Source organism: Papio anubis, chromosome 2, assembly GCF_008728515.1.
Source record: "Papio anubis isolate 15944 chromosome 2, Panubis1.0, whole genome shotgun sequence".
Classification (NCBI taxonomy): domain Eukaryota; kingdom Metazoa; phylum Chordata; class Mammalia; order Primates; family Cercopithecidae; genus Papio; species Papio anubis.
This window is the reverse complement of record NC_044977.1, coordinates 17,534,875-17,554,751: the sequence shown is the minus strand read 5'-3', so window position 1 is coordinate 17,554,751 and position 19,877 is coordinate 17,534,875. Positions and strand designations below refer to the sequence as shown.

Here is a 19,877-nt window from a genome sequence, read left to right as displayed (position 1 = left end):
CAGGTGTATTTACCCAACACCTGTACTCCCATTGTATCCAAGAAGTAACTAACTTCCTTTTTTTTTTTTTTTTTTGAGACAGAGTTTCATTCTTGTTGCCCAAGCTGGAGTGCAATGGCGTGATCTCAGCTCACTGCAACCTCTGTCTGCTGGGTTCAAGTGATTCTCCTGCCTCAGCTTCCCAAGTAGGTGGGATTACAGGTGCCCATCACCATGCCTGGCTAATTTTTTTGCATTTTTAGTAAAGATGGGTTTTCACCATGTTGGCCAGGCTGGTGCCGAACTCCTGACCTCAGGTAATCTGCCTGCCTTGGCCATCCAAAATGCTGGGATTACAGGCGTGACCACCAAGCCTGGCCACTAATTGGCTTTTGATTTTCATGCTTATAGGTGGAAGGGGCTTGCCTTGTCTCAGCTGAGACTTTGGACTGTGATCGTTTGAGTTAATGCTAACATAAGTTAAGATTTGGGGGACTCTAGGGAAGACATGATTGGTTTCGACATGTGAGGATACAAGACTTGGGAATGGCCAGGGGTGAAAAGATATGGTTTGGCTGTGTCCCCACCAAAATCTCACCTTAATGTGTAATAATCCCCATGTGTCAAAGACAGGGCCAGGTGGAGATAATCTAATCATGGGGACAGTTTCACCATACTGTTCTCATGGTACTGAATAAGTCTCAGGAGACCTGATGGTTTTATAAATGGGAGTTCCTGTGTACAAACTTGCTCTTGCCTGCTGCCATGTAAGACATAACTTTGCTCCTCATTCTCCTTCCACCATGATTGTGAGGCCTCACCAGCCGTGTGGTACTGTGAGTCCATTAAACCTCTTTCCTTTATAAATTACCCAGTCTCGAACATGTGTTTATTAGCAGCCTGAGAAAAGACTAATACAGAAGGGGTCCACTTTCAATCTTCTGCATATGACTAATCAGTTATTCCTGCATCATTGATTGAATAGGGAGTCCTTTCTCCATCACTTGTTTTTGTTGACTTTGTCGAAGCTCAGATGGCTGTAAGTGTGAGGCTTTATTTCTGGGTTCTCTAACCTGTTGCATTAGTCTAGGTATCTGTTTCTGTACCATGCTGTTTTGGTTATTGTAGCCTTGTAGTATAGTTTGAAGTCAGGTAATGTGATGCCTCCAGCTTTGTTCTTTTTTCTTAGGATTAGAATAGCTATGACTATTTGGTCTCTTTTTTGGTTCCATATGAATTTTAGAAAGGCTTTTTCTAATTCCATAAAAAAGTCATAGGTAGATTGATAGGAATAGCATTGAATATGTAGATTGCTTTGGGTAGTACAGCAATTTTAATAATAAGAATTCTTCCTATCCATGTACGTGAATGGTTTTTCCATTTGTATGTGTTGTCTGTGATTTTTTTGAGCAGCATTTTATATTTATCATTGTAGAGATCTTTCACCTCCCTGGTTAGATGTATTCTTAGATATTTTATTCTTTCTGTGGCTATTGTGAATGCAATTATATTCTTGATTTGACTCTCATCTTGGACAATGTTCATGTATAGAAATGCTACCAATTTTTGCACATTGAGTTTGTGTACTGAAACCTGTTGAAATTTTTTTTTATCAGATCTAGGAGCTTTCGGGCAAAGATTATGGGGTTTTCTGGCTATAAAATCACATCATCTGTGAAGAGAGATAGTTTTTCTTCCTCTCCTTTTATTTTAACGCATTTTATTTCTTTCTCTTGCCTGATTACTCTAGCTACTACTTCCAGTACTATTTTGGATAGGCATGGTCAGAGTGGGCATCCTTGTCTTGTTCCAGTTCTCAAGGGAAATGCTTCCAGCTTTTGCCCATTCACTATGATGTTGACTGTAGTTTTGTCATAGATGACATTTATTATTTTCAGGTATGTTCGTTCCTTCAGTGCCTTGTTTGTTGAGTGTTTTTAACTTGAAGCAATGTTGAATTTTACTGAAAGCCTTTTCTGCACCTACTGAAATGATCATGTGGTTTTTGTTTTTAGTTTTATTTACTGAATCACATTGATTTGTGTATGTTGAACCAACCTTGCTTCCCATGCATAAAGCCTAATGGATTATGGTGGATTAGCTATTTGACGTGGTACTTGATTTGCTTTGCTAATGTTTTGTTGTGGAATTTTGCATCTATGTTCATCAGGAATATACGACTGAGTTTTCTTTTTTGATTTTGTAATTTGTTGAGAATTGCTTTATGGCTGAACTTCTGGTCGATTTTAGAGTATGTGCTAGGTACAGCTGAGGATAATGTATAGTCTGTTGTTCAGTGGATGCTCTGTAGATATCTGTTAGGTCCATTTCGTCAAGTGCTGATTTTATGTCTCGAGTATCTTTGTAAGTTTTCTGCCTCGATCAGTCTACCACTGAAATCTCCCACTATTATATGATTATCTAAGAACTTGCTTTATGAATCTGGGTACTTCAGTGTTGGAGGTATATACATTTTGATACTTAAATATTCTTGTTGAATTGCAGTTTCCCTATTACTAATGAAGTTGAGTATATTTTCTTAATAGGTTGACATACAGATCTTACATAGGTTTTTGATTGGCTTGTTGTTCTTTTTCTAATAGTTTTACAGGATTTCTTTATGTATTTTGGATGCTACTCCTTTACTAATTGTATGCATGGCAAATATCATCTCCCAGTTTGTCTTGTCTTTTGACAGTCTTAATAAAGTTTTTTGAGAGACAGTATTCTCTCAAAAATGACTATAATGAAAATCATCAATTTTTCTTTTAAGGTAAGAACATGCATTTCATTTGTGAACTCTTTTCCTTGCAAGAAGAAAGGAGATTATTCTCTATTTTCCTTCCAAAAATTTTAAAGTTATTTCCATCAAATTTCATCCTTAGAACACTTGGATTTAAATTTGTGAATGATATGAGGTGGGAATCTAGTTTCTTTTTTATTTTTTAATCAATATAGATTACCCAGTACCTATTACCTAGTGAATAGGCCATACATTTTTAATGATCTGCAATGCCACTTCTGCCATAGGTTCAAGGTCCACACATGTGCAAGTCTGTTTCTGAACATTCTGTTATGATACATTGGTCTTGCTGTCTCACTGTGCAGCAATGTTATGCACTATACTTTAGAGTAACTCTAAATTCCGCCAAGGCATGTAACTTCAACTTATTTTCTATCAAAAGTATCCTGGTTATTCATGGCCCCCTATTTTTCATTTTCTCATCAAGTTTAAAATCAGTTTTTCAATTTCCACAAAGAGATCTGCTAGAATTTTTATTAGACATTAGGGCTGCACATCATTTGGGGTAAACTGATCTTTCTCTGATAAGCTTTTCTTATTTACAAATGTGGAGTGTGTTTGAGTGTTTTTAATGTCTTTCTATAAAGTTTTATTATTGTTTTGCACATACTGAAAATTATTTTAGATTTATTCTCAAATACTTTACAGATTAAGTGGCTACTGTAAATTTAACTTCTTTAAAATGTATTTTCTTTTGCTGCTAGTATATAGAAATGCATTTAAATTTGCCGAGCCAGACACCTTACTATAATCTTTTTAAATCTGAATGTACATTCAGGGACAAATTTTATGTGAGGAGTCGTATCATCTGGAATAACGTGTGTGTGTGTTTTTACAACATATGTGCTTTTATTTTTATTTTTATCCCATTGAAATGGCGAGATCCTCTAGTATTTAGTAAAAACTATGATAATGGACATTTTATGTAGTTCTTGTTTTGGGAGAAGTAGTGTAATATTTCCTTACTAAGAAGGCTGTTTGCTTGATCTGAATTATGCTAAAGAAGTTATCTCATATTACTAGATTTCTGAGAATAATACCCAAGAATAGGTGGCATATATCAAATGTCTTTTCTGCATCTATTAAGGTGATTATACGGACCTTTTCCTTTTATCTGAATGTTAAGCTACACTAATAAATTATCTACTGTTAAAACACTCATGCATTCCTGAAATAAATCCAGATTTGGTCATTATTATTATTATTATTATTTTGTCTCTTTGTCTTTTTTTCTATACTCAGCTGGTTTGGTTGGTTAATATTTAATTTAGGATTTTGTACCTATGCTTCTGAGTAAGATTTACCTGTAGTTATTATTTTTCCTACTGCCTTCTTTCAGTTAAGAGAGGTTATTTTGGCCTTATGGAACACACTTCAGAAAATTCCTTTTTTCCCCTTTCTTAGGAAAAGCTTGCATATGTTTGAAATGATGGGTTTCTTGAAAATTGGGGGAAAAAATGACTTAAAAACCATCTAAGCCAGATGCTTTTAGAGTTTGGAACAATTTTTATCCACTGATTCCAATTATTTAGTAGTGAAGTAATTATACATGTTTTCTATTTCCTTTTTAGTCATATTTAGTAAATAATATGTGTATGAAATAATATATTTTTCTAGTTTAAGTTTTCACATGTAATTTACATAAATTTTGTCTTGGAAAATTCATTATATTTCCAATCTCTACAATATTTGTTACTATATCTACATTATTCTTCCTAGTTTTTAGTTTCTTGTTTCTTTTATTTTGATTAATTTTTATCTTTTTTTAAGAATCAAAGGATAAACAGTTTATTGAATGGAATGATGTATCAAAGGGTTCACAGAGAACGAGTGACATTATCATCACTTGAAGTATGATATATGAGAGATTTATGAATATTTAGAATACCCAGATTGGCACACAGATCTATCACACACAATGAATGAATACACAAATAAACAAATGATTAACAAACTTAATATTCAGTGTTGATCAATTGACCCATGAAAAATGCATGTAAAGTTAACAAAAAAGACATTTTCCAGAAGGCTTTTCCTTTCGTTTTCATCTATATTCTAAAAATCAGGTTTTTTTGGTAATACAACCCAGTTTTTACTGTAATCTACATAGAATTTTCTTGTCTCCATTTTGCTTATTTCATGTATTGATTTCTAACTGCTTCCAAGTTTCTCAGCCTTTAGAAACCTGAACTACTTTAATCATCTAAGTGTCTTCTTTCTTGAATTTAGAAGGCTAAATTTTGATCAGTCTTTCTAAAGGTTTATGTAATCAATCAGTTTTTCTCAATTTTTGGTTTTGTTGATTTTCTCTATTTTGTCTTTGCTTTTTTATTTTCCCACTTTTGCTCTTGTGGCAATGATTTCTTTCCTCCTACTTTCCTTGGATTTACTGTTCTTTATTCCTTCTGTTAAATTATTTTATTTTTATTTTGTGTGTGTGTGTGTGTGTGTGTGTGTGTGTGTGAGAGAGAGGGAGTCTCACTCTGTCACCCAGGCTGGATTGTAGTGGCAAGATCTCGCCGCACTGCAACCTCCGCCTCCTGGGTTCAAGCAATTCTCCTGCTTCGGACTTCCGAGTAGCTGGGATTATAGGTGTGTACCACCACACCAGGCTGATTTTTGTATTTTTAATAGAGAAGGGGTTTCACCGTGTAGGCCAGGCTGGTCTCGAACTCCTGGCCTCACGTGATCCACTCACCTCGGCCTCCCAAAGTGCTGGGATTACAGACGTGAGCCAACATGCCTGGCCCCTTCCGTTAATTTTGTGTGTGTGTGTGTGGTGATGGAGTTTTGCTCTTGTTGCCCAGGCTGGAGTGCAAAGGTGGAATCTCAGCTGACTGCAACCTCCACCACCTGGGTTCAAGTGATTCTCCTGCCTCGTCTCCACAGTAGCTGGGATTACATGTATGTGCCACCATGCCCCACAATTTTGTATTTTCAGTAGAGATGGGGTTTCTCCATATTGGTCAGGCAGGTGTCAAACTCCTGACCTCAGGTGATCCGCCCGCCTCGGCTTGCCAAAGTGCTGGGATTAACAGGCGTGAACCACAGCGCCTGGTCCTGTTAAATTCTTAAGATACTTAGTTCATTAATTTTTTGACTTTATTGTTTTCCAATAAGAACATCTGTTATACTCATTCATTTATTACCTGCATATACTGGATGCCACACTCTCTGCTATGTAATATTTTCATTATCACTCAACTAGAAGTACTTGAATTTCCTTTACAATTTATTCTTTGACTTAGGCATGCTATTTTATCTTGTATTTGAGTTATTTCTTTTGAAAGATATTATTTTATACAGGTATTTTTTCAGATTTATGTACATGATTACTATTTTATTTATTCACATCTTGCTTCTTATTCTATCATTTTGGAACCATTTTCCTTCTTATGCTCATTTCTTTATGGTAGGTCTTTGAGTGACAAACTCTTTTTGTTTATCTCTAAACACCGATATTTTCTCCTTATTCTTGAAAAAATAGTTTGGCATATATCATTGTGGGTTGACAAATGTTTCCTTTCCAAAAAATGTGAGGGTACTATTTTCAATTGTTTACTTTCTGTTGTGGTAAGACACTTGCTTTAAGTCTGGTTTTCATGTTTTTTGTCAGTGATTTCTTCTATATGTCTAATTTTTAAAATGTTCCCTTTCTGTATCCCCTTTATACTATGCAGTCTTAATAAAGTTTCTAGATATGTGTTTTTTTTTTTTCCTATTTTGAGCATGTTATACTTTGTGGATTCATTGCTTCTAGAAAATTCACAACCATTATTTATATAAGTATTGTATGCTCTCCGTTCTTTGTTTTCTCTTTCTTAGAATGTAGTCCAGGATTGTTAGATTTTTTATATGTTTTCATTAGTAATTATTGGTATCATTTTATTAATATATACTGATCAATATTAATATATATAATGTATGACTATGTATCTATTTTTTAATTATAATTATATATATAATTTTATAAGTTTAATTTCCCCTGATCTGCTTATTCTTATCTTTTTCTCAATATCTTTATTGCATTTATTAGTTTTTAAACATTTCAAACGTAGTTGTTTTCTGTATGATTCTTTAATGCATCACAAGTCCTTGGGATTCTAAATCTGTTGCAGATTGTTTCTCCTCATTCACTCATGTTTTGTTTTTTTCCTGTAATTGGTGGTCTTTGATTGTGATATTATTGCCTGATCATAATCTGTGGTGTCTGTGTCTTATATTTTGAAAACTTTTCTCTAGATAGGATTTACTTCTATGTCTGTAAGAAACCAATGCATGCTGCTGGAATGGTACTACTTCAGTTTTCCTTCAGCACCTTGGCTCAGCACCAAAGTCTCAGAATCAATTCTCCCTCCGAGCTGGTGGTTCAACACTCTGATCCTGACAACAGTGTTCTCAGAGCACTTTGAAATTTGCTCTCAGAGAAAACTCACTACATCAGACTGACAGCCGTCTTTCTCTTCCAAGCTCAGATTTTTTTTTTTTTTCTGACAAGAGAAGAGGAGGCAAATCCTTGAAATTCTCCCTTAACTTTTGTAAGAACAAAATTACCATCAAGAGTTTGCTTTACATACCTACCTACTTTGTAAAGAAAGAGCCTTTCAAAATGCCTACTCTGGCATTATTGTGTAAGCCAATAAATCACTTTCTAGTTAGACTATTGGACACAGCACTTTTTTTCCATTGAAAAAAGAAAAAGTAGGAGTTCAGGAGTAAGAAATCATTCATTCATATAATCACTCATTCCCTAATTTTTATTGAATGATTACACTGTGTCAGGAAAAGTGCTTTTCTCCAAGGAGGCCAAAGATACATCAGCTATACTCCCAAAACGACTTACAACCCAACAGGGAGAGACAAACATGGTCAGAGAAAGGTGTACAGTCACTTGCAATTCTCTTTTGTCCCTGCAAAATATTTACTTAGCAAAAGACATACATGGTTAAATGAAATGAAAGACATACCAGGACTATAATTATTTTAAGAAATATATTTCATCAAGGACATATGCTGACTGGAATATTTTAACTTTTGAAATGTGTTATATTTTGTATTGGATTCATTTCAAACTAATATTTTGAGAAATAAAATTTATGAATCAAATGTATTATTTTATGATTATAAATATGTTAAAGACATTTGTGAATGCCTTATCTTGATCTGAGCATTTAAAAAAGGGAAAGAAGTAAGATGTATAAAATAGTTAATTTTTCTAGATTTGCTTCCTGAATGGATTGGGGAAAAATAACTGAAAGTTAAAACGATATCGATGAAAGATATAAAGATATTCTGTAATCATGAAAGAAAATAAATTTTCAATGAGTTAATTATATCTTAAGCATATTTAAATAAATATGATACTGTTTAAAAATTTTAATATCATTCCTAATGTGAATCTGTAGTGCTAAACATTACACATGTAGATGTGCAATAAATATTTGTTAAATGTGGGAAAGAAGAGAGAAACGGTGTACTTTGCTTTCCTCTGCTCACTGTTTCAGCCTCATCTCTCCTTCCTTACTATATTCAAGCCACAGTACACTGTCTCTTCCTTCAACTTGCCAAGTTCCTTGCCTTGGGCTTTCACACTTGTGTTCCCTTTACCTAGAATCCTCCTATCCTCTCATTTTGTCACAGTTATTAATATTAAATATCTCTCCATCATAGGTTAGTGCCTAATCCAAAAATGAAAATGTTTCACTCTTTAATTATTTAAAATTTTATCCACAAAGGATTTTTATCATAGCAGTTCATTTAACTCTAAGTTCTAATATAACTTTAGATTGCAAAAAAGTCTTGGATTTAATTTTTAGGAAACAGAGGGGTACGAAGGAAATCATTCTGGATCTGCTGTCAGGCCTACACAAAAATATGTAGACAGGAGCTGGCACATAGGGGTATTTAAAGCATTTTGGTTTCTTCTCTTTCTCTGTCTTTGTTCTTTCTACTTTTTTTTCTATATTAAAACAAAGTATTAGTACAAGGCGAGGTGTAGATTTGTAATGACAAAAAGAAGTAAGTGTTTTAGATTTTCGTATGCCACAGATGATAATACTTGGGCTAAAAATTGGTCCAAAAAATTCTGACAATTAGGTGAAATGGAGACACATTTATTTTGACAACAAACTATATGACTCCATAATTAGAAAACTAGATTTTTTTTCTCAAGCAAAACTCAAGTAAAAAAAAATTCAAGTGCTTTTTAAAAGACAATTGACTAAATCAACAAACAAATTCAACCAACGGTTCTGAATGCAGAATGCAGGCATGTTTGTGAGTTTTAATTCATTGAAGTAATTTTTTTCAGGGAGTTTAATGTGCTACAGATACTTTGTTACTGATCATTTAATTTATCAAAGGAATAGAAATCAGACACGCTACATGAACTGTGATTTGAAATGTCCACTTTGTGATTTGCTTCAAACACATGCCTGAATTCAAAGACAAGTGCTTTAACAAGCTCTTCTGATACAGACTGTTAAAACCTGGTAGTATTTTTAAATCAAAGGATATATATGGTCAAGTTTGTGACCATTACACAGGACCAGTTTGAGTTTGTTTTGTCCTTTCACAAATTCATATCCTCATCTCAACATGTATCTTGCCTAGGATATCCTCTGCCATTTTATAAAGTTTGTCTTCATTTCTAATTTTGCCTTCAACTATATCTTTTAGAAAATTTTATCAGCTTCAAGGTGTCAAAGGAATAGATAAGACAGAATGAGAGACCAACACATCTCTTACAACTGGAGAGTAATTAATATTGCATGATTATAATAGGACATTCATCCACTAATGTTGAGAATAATGTTAAGAGAAGTAGAATGTGATAAGTTAAAAACAAAAGAGATGATAAATGCAGCTGCACAAATCAAGCTCGCTTTAGATTACAGATAACTACTCCTAATGACTCTTTCAACTATTTGGTTTTTTTCCTGTAATTTTTCAGTGAAAGCGAAGTCATCATACAACTGTTTGCTTCATTGTATGAGAATCAATGTTTTTTGCATGATGAACTGCCCTAATGGAAGAGGACTCTGAGTTACCTTTGTAGAGCAAAGCCACCTAGGTTACTCTGTTTTCCCCAGAGTGACCCCTCTGTTCTGCAAGTAAGTCAATCAGGAAATGCTCTCCAGGCCATTTTAATATGAAATACAAAAGCTTAGAAGTCCTCTCTAAATAATTGAAGGCAACCATTAGGAATATAGCCAACCAGTCTCTTAATGGAGAGGTCATGAGGGACAACAGGCGTAGAATCTCTCTGAAAAGTCCAAGGAACATTTGGTGGTTTATAATTGATTTTTCTGGGCAGATTTCCTTTTTTCAAATAGTAATTATATCAGTGTCATTAATAATGGCTGTTGCAAGGGGCTTTGCTTTACTCTCCAAGGCAAAAATTATATCTGGTCAAAGAAGCCTTATAATTGTTTCTAGTTATTTGAAGCAGAATACAGGCTTAGGTTTTTTTCCCTTTCATTTGAGAATCTAAGGCACTTAAGTCTACCCTTGAGGAATGAGGATAATAATAGTAGAGCCGGGAAATGAAGCAGCTTACTACACATCGCTTACTATGCGGGAATAAGCTAAAACAGTTTCGTTGTAATAGTTTAAGTCCCAGAGCACTTTTGTAGTAATTATTTTTCCTCTAAATTTTAAAGGTTTGATGCATTTCTTGAGGGTGTTAAGTACCTATCTAAATTAAGAAAGTAAGGCATTTTCTAAAAGAAATTCCTTTTTAAAGAGGTGTACTGATAAACCATTAGAAAAGATGAGCCAAATATCACAGAGTTGAGAGAACTGGTTGAAGCAGGGGAATGCCTCAGTGTTTAGCCATGCCTTTATTAAGATATTTATTTGAATATATTAAGTAATCAAATCTACATAAAAAATATTGGGAAATGGCCTTTCTCAATTTAATTTCCTATTTCAAAACTCAACCCTATATCCAACCATTATTTTTAAAAAAGGCCAGGCGCTGTGACTCATGCCTATGATTGCAGTACTTTGAGAGGCCAAGTGGGAAGGTTGTTTGAGCCCAGAAGTTCACGACCAGCCTGGGCAACATAGTGAGCGCCCCCGTCTCTACATAAAACTAAAAAATTAGCTGTGTGTGGTGGCACGTGCCTATAGTTCCAGCTACTCATGAAGCTGAGGTGGGAGAATCACTTGAGCTGGAGGTTGCAGTGAGCTGACATTGTGCCACAGCACTCCAGCCTGGACAACACTGCAAGACCCTGTCCCTTTAAAGAAAAAAAAAAAAAAGTGCTGAGACAGGAGAGTTTCTTGAGGCCAGGAATCTGAGACCAGCTCCTGAAACAAAGCAAGATTCTCGCTCTACACTTCATCCTGGTTCACAGAGCCAAACCCTGACTTAAGAAAAAGAAAAACAAAGGAAAAGTTGTGCTAGGATGCATATTCAAGATTGAAATCTCTCACACTCTCTCTCACACACAAATTCATGCTACTTTGGTGGCTAATTGTTCCATACTATGAGTTGATCTATTTATGTTGCCATGGCTCCTTATACAGCTATGTGGCACATCATTTATTTGTTTTTGATACCATAATATTGATTCAGGAAAAGTTTAAATATTTTATTTTTTAATTACCTAAGAAGGCTCTCTGTTGGTTTATATAATCCAGTTTAAGAATCTCTTTTATAAATTGAATTTTTCAGTACTGACAAAATATTAACTACTTCCCCATGTATCTTTAGTTTCTATGAATAATTATATAGGGAGAGAAGACATCCATTGTTTACAAAGGTCGTTTCAGCCTTGTGTGAAATAGGAAGTTTGCTTTCATAGAATCTGGCCTACTTTACCTATCAAAACTATTAAGGTGTTATGAGTGTCAAAACGATATAAATTCTTAGAGCTGAATATGAAGCCAAAGGGATAAGTTGTTCTGTTTATCTTTTATAATGGGGGTGTATACCCCCATAAAGTTGCTTACTTGAGAAATTAGTTACGTTTTTTATTTTAGAGACAGAAAAATCCTACATTGGCTATTTAAATGATATGACCAAATTATTTGGAAATAAAAACGGTCTGTTGTGTGTATAAAGTTAACGTTAACATGGTGAATTTTGGACACCACAGTCCAGTCTTGCAGGGAATTCTAAAAAAGGAAATTGTCATATCAATGAACTGTCTAGAGCATTGTTTAAAAACCGTGGGCATTTCTAAATAGGTATATCTCATTTCTTCCCAGACAGATTTCTGTTGAAGTCAAACTAAAGTACCACAGATGCTGCCAAGCTGCCTGATACGGTGGTCAGTCCTCACGATTGACCTCAATAGTACCTACCTTCTGTTATTCACACCATTACACAGTCTCCTCTCATATTATCCTAGGGTTGGCCTGTGAGACCCATAGAGGGCTTGGTCACACAGCTAATTAGTGTCAAAGCCTGAATTCTAACATAGGTCTGTCAAAATCCACGATGACTAGAGAATTACTTACTTTGATTCTCCAGTAGCTGAAAAGGAGCATAAAAATAAGCGGAAGTTGAAGCAAAGAGAAGTTTAAGGACTTGTTCAAGGTCTACAACTAGTTAGAGACACAGCTGATATTAGAACTAGGCAGTTCAATTTGATTTAAACCAGTTTATTATTTTAAATTATAGTACATTTTTGTTCCTATTTAACAGATACCTTACTTCAAAAATGTCAATGTGAATCCATTAGAAAGCCACCAAATATTAAATGAGAAAAAGAAGAAAAATGAAATTGCAATGGTCTATCCACTTTTAGTGTTCCATCAATATTAAAATATATTTTTATTACAGTTTCTTATTAGACAGGTGGCTAAAATCTAATTGATAATGATGAAGTAGGTCAGTGTTACTCAATTGGTTAGCAGCTAATTAGCTCATCTTAATATGAAATGCACTCAGTAAATATTAGTATTATTTTTGTCTTTTTCATAATCCATTTGAAGTATTAAGATTTTGTTCTATACATTCAAGACCAAAAATTTGTTTCAAGGATTAGACGTGTGCAAACATTTTATCGTCCAACTCATTTTTTATTCTATTTCTGGTTCATTCACGAAAATCAGATCCTGGCCCTAAAATAAACATGGGTTCCCTTTATCCAAGAGGCCACACTTCCTAATGCTGAATATACTACAAATCTTGGAAGTTAGACTTTCCCTCTGGTAGTAAAAATCTGCAAATCAAGTCAAATTAGGAGAACAGAGCCGCTCGCATGTTTCTTAAGGAAAATTCCTGTTAAAAGATTGCATTTTCTTTATAATATAATATTTTGAAAGCTATAGAGCCTAATAATAATTGTACTTTAAAACGCACAGTTTACACACACACACACACACACACACATATATACATACACTTTTTACAGAAGCATTTCTTGGAGGAGAATATCTCTATAAGGAAACCCGACTAAATTTCTGATAGCTACTAAGGTAAGTTGCTACTCTGCCTTACCCTCTGTATGCTATATGTTTCCTCTACTCTGGTTCCTGAAGATAAATGGAGTCAAACAATGCCACTCGGTAAAAAGCTACCTCACCATTTTTAGGAAATTTCTTAATATAAACTTCACAGTTTTTCATAGGTTTCAAAATCCTTGGAAGAAATAAATGCATCTTTGTTCAATATGTAGATTTTCTTACTAAGATTTTCAGATTGAAGGGAGTAGCAGTAGAATATCAGAAGTATCAGAAGCAAAAAAGTAAATATATGATTTGGTAAATATGTTTGTACTTGTAGCCCCAAATAGTGATTGTGTAAGGAATAGGCACAAATATGGTAGCATTTTTAATTGCATCTGAAATGAACAAATCTTGTATTTGTCTCCAGGGAATATGACTCAGTCAACTCTTTAGTAAGGCCAGTTATCAAGGAAAAATTTGCTAAGGGTTAGACAACACAATCTAGTTGCAGCTCTTATCTTGAAATTTATATTTAAAAGCTAGTAAGATTTATCTTTAGGTATTTAGTCCTTTATCACTTTGGGATGGTAAATTAGATGCTTGCCTTGTACTTTTGGCTTGTGAAAGAAAAAATAATCTCAGGACCCCAAACTCACCATGCCGAAAGGAAGGTAAAGCTTGGGAAGTCAGCCATGAAAAAACTGCTTTCCTTTAGTTCCCAGACAGAGAACTGTAATTTCACAACCTTGTAGCATAGCCTCATTTCTGTTGCACCCTCTTCACATGCTTAGTTTATCTTATGTAAAACGTAGATTTACTAACCAACACAACGTACAATTGACTTTTTCCTTTACTCCCTGTTGTCACACATAAAATGTAGATTTATTGGGGCTAATCACAGCCTCATAGGAATGTAACGATCTGCTTCACTGCCTACCCTCTTTCCCCTTTTCTCCCTCCTGCTTGTTCTTTCCCCTGTAAATACTTAGGTTCCCAAAACCCTCTTTGGGAAAAACTCAGTCACAGATGCTCCTATGGCTGTATTTTTTTCCCCAGGCGCATCCTCAACCTTGGCAAAATAAACCCCTATCAGTTGAGACCTGCTTCAGTCACCTTTTGGTTACAGGCTTTCAAAAGTAGCAACATTATATTTACATTTTTCATTGCTGGAGGAGTAGTTTTTTGAAGGCTGCCTGCACTGTGAATTGTTACATTTTTAAAAAATGGTGTCTGTGAGTTTTGTTTCTTTGATTTTCACCAAACTAGAGCAGAAATTTAGAGGAATTTTGAATGTATGTCCTTGTTCCTCCCCAGAAGACATTTTCTAAAAAAAAAAAAAAAAAAAAAAAAAAAAAAATACTAATAATCCCAAGCTACACTGATTCTTGGTAGGTATTAGCCCAAATGCTTAAAGGGGACATTGTGATCTCTGACAATTTAATATTGCAGCTAACATAACCTCTGGACTCCCCAAGTATATCCCACATTGTATTATTTTCTTTCCTCCAAACAGTACAGATTCTTTAAGAGAAAGTGGACATTTTTAAGAAGCAAATAATGACTTAAAACAGCTTTATATTTTTTCTCTTTTCTTACAAATGCAAAACTTGATAGTATATGTAGATTTCCAGATTGCTGAAGAAATTGAATTACTGTTTCATCCTTATCTTTTTATGTACTTCTCTGTCATTTTAAATTTATATATATATATATATCATATTTTCACTGAAAACATCAAATGTCTCATTCATTCTTTAGTCTTATTTGATTTTTTTCTATCACCTTGCATAGCAAAGCATAACAAAATGAAAATAAGCTTCTGCAGTCATGGAAGCTCAGAATTGGAAAACAACTTAGATTATTTATTCTAACGTCATCGAAAAAGAGATAAAGACATGGAATTCAGGAAAAGTGGCGAGGAAGCAAATTCAGAAATGTATGACTAGGAACATGGAAGCAACTAAATATGAGGTTAGAATTTTAAACTGAATTAAAAGGTGTAACTTGGAACTGACTGAAATATGGCAATTTAGCAGAAGTGGGATTAATTATGTAGCCTTACCTAGTTGTACACAAGATCAGGCTGGGACTGAAATTCTACAATATGATTCCACATCACCAAAAGAATTCCAGTCCTCTGAACAGTAGTAAAGAGGGTTTTGTTTTCTTGTAACCAGAACATAAGCTTTTGATAGTCATAACCTTTATTTCGGTCTCTAAATGTAGATATTGATGGGGTTCAAAACAGGCTATCCCCAAATATGGCACCTTGGAATTTGAGCAAACGGCGAAAGTAGAAAGATCACCCTTTGACTTTCCCCTGCCCTCCTCCTCTGAATCAGGTCAAGAGCCCCTCATTCGAGAGGTGCTGTCCCTATGCCCAGAGGAAAGAACATCCTTATCTATAAAGACACAAATATATAAAAAACAATCTGAACAGTAGGTCTTGTTAAGCGACTCCCCCCCGATTTTATTACCATTGGATCGTATCCCTTTGCTTAATCACACTTCTGTACAACTGTCCACTTTTGTTCAAACCTAAGCATAAAAACACATAGGTTTCTCTATTTCTTTGGGTCTCTATATCTGAAGGCTTCTGGCCTATGTAAAACTTACATTAAATAAACTTGTAGGCTTCTCTCTTCTTAATCGGTTTTTCATAAGGACCTCAGTTATGAGCCTAGAGATGGAAAAGAAAGGTGTTTCTTTTCCCCTATAGCATATTCAAAAGTTTAAATGAAGTTTATTCAGAGTCCTTAGTTTTACCAACTAGTTTTTCCTTTCTTAGATGTACAAATCTTTAATACACTAAATGCAGCTTCTATAATCTTAAACAAATCCATTCTTCAAACCAAACCAAAGATAGAATAAGTTTTATAAAACAGGAGACACTTTAGAGGTATAGTTACTAGATATTTGTAATTGTCATGTGTTTACAGACTCCGCAGTGTTGGTGGCAATGTATTTTTAATTTCTTCCTATTTGATAAGGGTATACCATACAGATGCTGCTGTGGATGCTGTATTGGCCCCAGTCAGAGTCTTGCTACCATGAGAATCTCTGCTGTAGGCACTATGGCCCTCCCTGGGCTTACTAAGCCAGACAAGCTTCCACAGAGAATGTGATGTTTGCTGAACAACATGGAAATTGGATATAAAACCTTTATAATGAGTGTTTGTATCAGTAAATTCCCTTGCCATCCATTTTCCTTCAGGTAATGCTGTTTTAATTAGCACTGAATGCTCCCATCTAATTTCTCAGTGGTGGACACTGCAACAAATAATTATGGAAAAAAAAAAAACCATAAAATCATTAGTTACCAGTTCAGGAACTTGCTGATTCCATTATAAACACTGAATTGTATCCAAAATTGACTTGGGCCTTTATTCACTGCATTTTGCTTCAGATTAATACTTGTGGTTCTGATGTCATGTAACATCTACAGATCAAAAACATCTACAAATCATGTAAAATCTACAAAGATGCTAGCCAGTTATAGAGACATAGCATGTAAGTTCATGTCTATGTTGAGAGTATTGAGATGATTTTCCCCTTTATCAACACTCGATTAAATAAGGTGAAGGAGAAGTAGGTCTTCTAGAGACTGACAGCTCAGAGCAATGCTGGCATCACCTAGGAGTTTGCTAGGAATCCAAAATCTCATGTTACCACCTCTGACACTACTCATCCGCCCAATCAAATGTATTACAATCTGCATTTCAGCAAGATCCCCAGGTGATCCATATACACTTTCCTTTTCTTAGTTCCTTGTATAATAACCACATTTAACTTTATATGATAGTTTACATTAATATTTACAAAATGTATGAATTAGATAGTCACTGGGGAAGGAACAGGCAGAGAACAAAGATGTGTGTCTGTACCTAAATAATGGATGGAGGTAAGAGTAGCTTTCCTGGAAGTAAAGATAAAATTCTCTTCCTCCCTTGGGCAGACACTTAAGTAAAGGAAATACAACAAAAGAAAATGAGGAATGTATATTGAGTAGCGTATAAGAAGGAAGGATTGTTTTTCTTTCTTATGTTGATTATTGTTACAATAATTGCTTCATATATTTTTATACAAAGATGCATGTTACTGATTATCTATCTTGAGATAAATGAGGGATAATTATTAGGTTGTTATCTGTGGAAAAACTATACTGAGAAAGTAGAATAAGAGGATTAGGGAGGAAGAAAAAAGACTTACTCTGCAGAGTGTGATATTGAGGAGTATGCGACTTTCAGAAAAGACACGAAGATTTCAACCTTGTTTTAAAAGAGGCTACTTTAAATCTTCCCTGATTGATAAAAATATTTCCCATAATGAAAAGCTTTCCACAAATGTCCTTACAGTTTTAATAATACACTGTCCTCAGTGTCACAAAATTATTTATTTTTAATTAAAAAGCAAAGACAGTTTTTCTATAATCTGTGAACTAGGTGAAACACGTGCCAGTTATATTAATTCATCGTTTCATATAAATAATTATTGGCCATCTGGATATAAGAAATGCTACCTTTTTCGTGATGAGTTTTCCTAAAATCTAAAAACTGCTGACTGTGATAAAAATTAACAAGAATACTTTAAGAAAAAAAGACTTTAACAGTCATGGTGTCTTAAAATACTGGATGTGAGAATAATGAACTGTTATGAGGGGATTCATGTTTGCAAAATGAGCTACCAGTTGATAATTAGTGGAGCTGTACAACACCCTGGTGAGATAGGTATGTTTCATTCCTACCATTTTGCAGATGCAAAATTGGCATGAGAGAGTAATGAAGTGTTTGGCCTCAGGGAACCTAGAAAATCAGCATCAGCAGGAAGCACTGACTTTCTGAGACATCCGCTGTGATGTAAGGTAGGATGGCCAGCTTTATCACCCACTTACTGGCTGTGTGATTTTGGTAAAGACACTTAACCTTCTTGTGCCTTAGTTTCTTCATCTGTAAAATGGGAAGAATAACACTATTTTCCTCAAACATTTGTTGTTAGGAGTAAATCAGTTAGTCCTTGCAAAAAACTTAAAAGATTACCTGGCATATAATCGGTCAACAATCGGTATCTATTAATTACCATCTACGTGCCTCTCTGAGCACTAAGGATAGGAAAGTAAACAAAATAAATCCCTGCCCTCATGAGCTTACATTCTTGTTCTTAACAGAATGGTCTCTCAGCTGATAGACATATGTACATAGGTCTTTCTTATGAAGAGGTAGAAACAGAAAGTCTTGCTGGCTTTCTTTTTTTTCTGCCTTTAAAAAAAATTGTTAGAAGTAATTTTACAGTGGCTGCATGATATCTTAATTTCCTGGGAATGAGTTCTGAACAAAGAGAGAATTTTACTAATTCAGCTAGAACGTTATTGAAAGGAAATAGCTGTGTTAGGCAAGGATTGAGGGTTGAAATCGACTCGTAAACTACTGGGGGGAGTCCAGATCCACAAATAAATAACTCTGATTAAGACTAATTTTGGTAAATATAACTGTTAGAGTCTGAATGTTTATGTCCTTCCAAAATTCATGTTGAAATAATCACTTCCAAGGCCATGGTATTTGGAGGTGAGGTCTTTGGGAGGTGATTAGGTGATTAGGGGTAGAGCCCTCATGAATGGGATTACTGCTCTTATAAAAGAGACCCCAGAGAACTCCCTTCCCCTCTGCCATGTGAGGACACCGTGAGAAAACCACTGTCTATGAACCTGAATAGGCCCTCACCCGATGCCAAAGCTTCTGGCGCCTTGGTCTTGAACTTCCTGGTTTCCAAAACTATGGCAAATAAATGTCTATTGTTTATAAGCCACATAGTTTATTAGTTTTTATCATAGTAGCCCAAACGGACTGAGAGAATAATGAAATAACAAAGAAGCAAGAGAAGGAAGTGTACCTTGCTTGGGCAGAGAAAAAAAGGGAAGGAAAGAGGGAAAAGTAGGGAGGAGAAAGGAAAATAGGGCACAGGAGGAAAAATAAGAATGTGAACACAAAGGTTAAGGACAGAAGGGAACAGAGATAAGAGAAGGGTGCTATGATTGGAATGTCTTCCCAAAGTGTTAGGATTACAGGCATGAGCCACCGTGCCCGGCCTCATTTTGAAATTTAATTGTCATTGTAACAGTATTAATAGGTGGAACCCTTAAGAGATCATTAGGCCATGAAGGCTACGCCTTCTTGGTGGGATTGGTGCTTTATGAAAAGGCAAGTATGGCCCTCCTCTTCCCCTCTCTTTGCTTTTCTCCTCTTCTGTTGGGTGAGGAATAGCATTTCTCCCCTGTGGAGGATATGGCATTCAAGGAGCCATCTTGGAAATGAGGAAGGGGGCCCTCACCAGACACCAAACCTACTGGCACCTTGATCTTCCCAGCCTCTAGAACTGTGAGAAATAAATTTCTGTTTCTTGTAAATTACCCAGTCTCAGATATTATGGTATAGCATCACAAAACAAACAAAGACAAAGGGTATGCTTGCTCTTCAATATGAATAGAAGAGGGTTTGGACTGTTTCAAAGGGGAAGACTGAGAAGTTGGGAGCAGGTGATGTCTTAGTTCCCTCATTATAAGAATGGGCACTAATGGAGAGCCTATTGGAGAAAAGTATTATTAGTAAGTAAAAAAATAAAATAAAATAAAAAGTTTTGTAACTTATCTTGACTTCCCTTATTATTTTAAAGTGCTTTTTCATAGTCAAGTTATATTCAC

The 19,877-nt window shown here is 35.0% G+C and overlaps 1 protein-coding gene across 7 annotated transcripts in view; it reads right to left on the bottom strand.

Moving 5' to 3' along the window:
* The window catches only part of EPHA6 (EPH receptor A6), a 928,471-nt gene that overhangs the window by 320,453 nt on the left and 588,141 nt on the right, over positions 1-19,877 (bottom strand). Inside the window, exon 7 of one of the 7 annotated variants that reach the window (XM_031661840.1) lies at positions 11,056-16,453. The exons of the other annotated variants lie outside the window; for them this stretch is intronic. Coding sequence (XP_031517700.1) covers positions 16,433-16,453 — 21 coding nt within the window. The 3' untranslated portion in view covers positions 11,056-16,432. Of the gene's footprint in view, positions 1-11,055; positions 16,454-19,877 lie in introns of those variants that run through there. 7 annotated transcript variants of the gene reach the window in all.